This window comes from Aplysia californica, unplaced genomic scaffold (genome assembly GCF_000002075.1).
Source record: "Aplysia californica isolate F4 #8 unplaced genomic scaffold, AplCal3.0 scaffold00777, whole genome shotgun sequence".
NCBI lineage: Eukaryota > Metazoa > Mollusca > Gastropoda > Aplysiida > Aplysiidae > Aplysia > Aplysia californica.
Window position 1 is genome coordinate 320,707 of NW_004798047.1, and position 4,778 is coordinate 325,484.

A 4,778-nucleotide genomic window follows, 5' to 3' on the forward strand; every position below is an offset into this window, starting at 1 on the left:
AACAGCAAGTCAGTAAGGTACTCCTAGCCTATACTCCTATAGGAAGAAGACAAACAGCAAAGAATAAAACCGTCTGTTACAGTATCGGAGTCATTTAAAGCGGGGTTTTTCTTGGTTTTAACTTTGGACCCCGAGTTTGAATTTATTTTATTGGTGGGGTGTTTTTTTTTAAACGATAGATAAACCGACCACTCATAAAATAACGTATTGACGCAGAGTTGCAGACAAAAAGCTAGCGGGGAGGTGGGGGGTGGGGGTGGGGTGGGGTGGGGGGGGGGTAGCAAAGCTCAAAACAGAAAATAAAGATAGAAACACCACAGTGGTGTCTTTACCAATAAAAATACAGCAAAAGTATTTACATTTATAACAAAAGTGATACAGATAATAATAATATATTTTTATAATATAATCGGTTTTGATTGGTATTGAGTGACATGTTCTACTTGAGCATGTTACTCAGAAAACCATACTTGTGTAAAATATGAGAAGCCTCAGGTCATACCTGCTAAAAGCGAATTTAAGGTTTCATGTGTCTTCAAGTGACTAAAGTGTTTTGAAAATTGAAATTGTAAGATCCTAGTGTTGGCAGCGTTAATTATATGTGAAAACTTGGTAGACATTTTTCTAGAAAGAAACTTTCCCTTTTCGGCAACAGAGATTATTTTTCACTGAACAGGCTTCGAGTTCTGTGACATGGGGAGGGGAGAAAAAGTGGACAGGGGGGAACGGGAGGAGCGGGAGATAGAGATTGGGGGAAAGGGGGGGGGGGCGGTGAGCAAGATGAGAGTGCTCTACTTTATGTGTATTAAACCACCAAGAAAGCTAAAAATATGGGTGGCCAGAGCGAAGAATGAAAGTAAACAAAACCAATGGCTTCTGGGACTCAAATAATTTGATTAGAGGAATGTGGTATCATTTAGATGAATAGAACAGATGGGGTTTTACGATAATCCTTCTTGAATGAAAACTGCAACAACTGGAGAATATATTGGACCACAGAATTAACTTCATTTCAAACGTGAAGAATACCTTTACTTGTGTTAGATAGGAGACAAATAGTAAGTATATAAATACATACATTATTCAACCCACATTTTATTATATCATAAATAACATCTTCACAAAGGCACACACAAGCACACGCACATAACCACGCGCGCGCACGCACACACACACACACACACACACACACACACACACACACACACACACACACACACATAGACACACACACACACACATAGACACACACACACACAAATGCACATTCACATACGTATTCACGCACAAACAATAAGGATAAACCTATTTTTCATAATAACATAATATTTTACCATGCAAATGAAAAAGGATGTTAATTTGTTTGCTTCAGTAACTCGCTCACAAATATTTGGGAAAAGGACAATGAGATTTATTACATTAAAATTTCGACTTATTGCGAATATCATTTCAATACACCTAACATAATATAAAAATGATATCAAAAGAGATGGATGATAAAATGAATAACGGTGATGTCTATCACAGGTCTACGCTTCATTAAACCATCAGCTTCACCAGTATCATCAGTAGTCAAAAAGGGGACTTTATTTTTCAACAAAGCTTGTCTGATTCAACCGCTTTCAAGATATAAACAGCTTTTGAATTTGATCACGATACGAACAGTTTGTCAAGGCAAATCTTGGAATGGGACAGCATTGACTTCGTATTGCAGGCCATGTTACAAAGGGCCACGAACTCCCTACCCCCCCCCCCCCTCGCTTTCTCTAAAACAAACCAAGAAACAAAATCATAAAAGGAAAACCTGACAGAAAAAGTATACACTAGCACCAAAACATTTTCAGAAAAGCATTCTAACTGAAAATGGGCTTTTGGAATAGATCCTGTATTATGCGTTCTTCTAAATGTTGAAGGAATATATTCCTGAGATAGCGATATCGTCGGCAATATCTCTCAAAAAGAACATAATAATAAATTCTTTAATAAATTCTTTCACTGATATGGATAATAGTGTTCTTTTATTTAAGAAATTAATCTTCTTATCTTTATCTAATCTTAGAACCCCAGGCTTAAGGCTTCTGTCAACTTCAATAAAAGAATGTTTGATTATGTCCCCCCCCCCCCCCCCCACCCCCGATCCTGCCTCACCCAATAGAAGCAAACCTTAAGTGGTATCATTCTTCTTAACTACTTACCAGCATTTCACCTGCACTTCTCCAGACGCAGTTTATAAAGCGACTGAAATTCATTGAACAGAGTGATGGTTTTCCAACAAGAGTGCAGATGAGTCTGTGTTAAATCCCGTGAACCAGGTTTACAAAGGCGAAAAACATTTTGTCATTAAAAAAAATAATTTAATGTCTTCTCAAATTGATGTACCAAGTAAACTAGGTTTTCAATCTTTAAAACAAGTTTATCATCTTTAAAAAGAATGGCATTTAATACACTCTCAAATCATAGTGCCATTGAGTCATTGAGCACATTTTTATTGAACGCATAAATAACACATATTATTTGCATATCCAGTTTGAGTGTGAGGTTTTAAAACTGACTCATCAACATAAAAACAAAATGTAGAGAGAGAACACCTGCTGTCTATGTGTGATCAGATATCGCAACGAACAAAAATTCCATCGGTCTTGACTGGAACTCTAGATTCACATTGATCATTACAATTTTAAATGAACCTTTTGTTGATGGGAATCTTGCACCTGCTGACTTTTGAAATAAAGCTTACGTAACCAAAAGACGAAATGCAGATAAACGTTTGAAAAATAAAAGTAACCCACGAAAATGAGATGAAAACGATTGCATTAAACCATTATATCAAAAAAACTGAAACTTGGTTGAAAAGGACCCGATTAATCTTTGCTCATTAAAATGCAATTGAAAAAAAAAGGCTTTAAATAAAATTGCAAAAATAGATATCTAAAGCACAACATATAGATATATAGATCTAGTCATCCTTATTTTCACCATTTATAAAACACTAGTGGTCTCAATCAAATGTAGGACAAAATCCAATTCATACAAAACATAGATACAAATTGTATTCAATTAACATTACACCACGTGGAATAGAGTAAAAAAATGTAGACATTAGGATTGTTCCAAAAAATCTTGGAAAGGAAAAAAAAAGGCACCTCATAAAAGTTCAGATTCTAAACGGAATTAAAACAACGGTGCCTTTAACACGATTTTGGAAATAATGCAGAAATCATGAAACGAATCACACGGCAGAGTACACACAGGGTAGGGACCGATAGGGGTTTATTATACATTTGACCCCGCTGGTACCAGAGCCTTTTCCACTGGCTTCTCGAACTCGATATCACTGTCTTCCTCGACCTCATCTGTGAAGGCTAGGCGCCGGTAGCCCTCTGACTTCCCGTTGTCACCAAGTTGGGTCAGGGGGATGGACGACGGGCCGGAGCCGTTGGGAAGTGGGCCATTTATCCGCCGGTGCAGGAGGTATAGACCCAGGCACATGAAGAAAAGAATGATGAAGTGGGCGGCACAGTGCCAGCTGTGGACACAGAATCGACAAGATTTTTTTGTTTGTTTGAGCACAGAGAAGAACATGGACAAATTAACGGTCACTACGAGTTGGGAAAGAGAAAGAATTGAATAAGTAAGAGCAGCTATTGGCAACGAGTCCAGCCTGCATTTCAGAGAAAGACAAAGAATACAATTTTAATGGTTTGGCCACCTGTATCGTATGTCACCTAGCCAACCTGCCTCGAAAGCCTTATACACCAAGCACTCAGGCTATAGAAGACGAGGAAATCCTTGCAAAACGCGGATTGAGGAAGTCAATGAAACCCTAAAAGATTATATCCTAATTAAAAGAGCTACGGAGCTGGCCTATCGCAGAAAACTGCATCTCCCCTCGACGCTTAACGACAGCAGAGGATGAAAAAGTAAAAAGTGAAGTAAGCAAGTGCTGGGAACAAAGTAAGACAGAAAAAAGACAGAAATCAGAGAGGGAAAGCAGAGTAGTAGGACCTACCAGTGGCACACCCCAACCACCCGCCGAGAAGATGTGTGAGCCTTTAGTTTTAGTAAGAGTATTTCGGCCCTTTCAAAACAGTTAGGTCATATAAGTGTCGAAGATTATTAGAAGTGGTACAAGCAATATAGAAAGAAAAGAAGGATGCGAAATATGGATAATTGATATTTTATAGGAAGGAGGGAGCAACCCACACCAGTGCAAGTCTTTGATCAACCGCTACATAAACCAGTTATTATTATTATTAATTATTATCATTATCATTATTATCATTATTATTTTTATTATTATCATTATTATTATTGTTATCATACCATTATTATTATTATTATTATCATTATTCGCTATTATCTTTTTAATGCAAGGTATTTTACGCTCCCATTGTCACAATTTAAATAAACATTGAGGTAGGTTTCCACCCTGCCTGTCAGGAGGGTCAGGGCCGACCCGGGATGAGCGAGCTACAACACATAGAGACCGAGATACTTGATATCAATTCTCCTCACATGGGGATCGAACTGGGATTCCCTGTAAGCAACAGCAAAGCCCCTAACCTCTATAACCACAGACACCGTTATTGGGAAAGAAACACATTGCAAGACATTTATAGTAACAATAAAGTTGTCCCTTCATATTGTTCATTTGACCGATGTCCTTTAGTGTGGGCTAATTTTTGTTTTGTCAGTCGAAGAGAGAGAGAGACACACACACACACACACACACAGAGAGAGAGAGAGAGAGAGAGAGAGAGAGAGAGAGAGAGAGAGAG

The 4,778-nt window shown here is 38.0% G+C and overlaps 1 protein-coding gene across 1 annotated transcript in view; it reads right to left on the reverse strand.

Moving 5' to 3' along the window:
• Positions 1-2,116: 2,116 nt before the first annotated feature.
• Positions 2,117-4,778, reverse strand: part of LOC101850847 (transmembrane protein 45B) — a gene marked incomplete at its 5' end in the record, with an annotated part of 6,941 nt that continues 4,279 nt past the window's right edge. Inside the window, 1 exon segment of the mRNA XM_005109430.2 lies at positions 2,117-3,526. Coding sequence (XP_005109487.2) covers positions 3,274-3,526 — 253 coding nt within the window.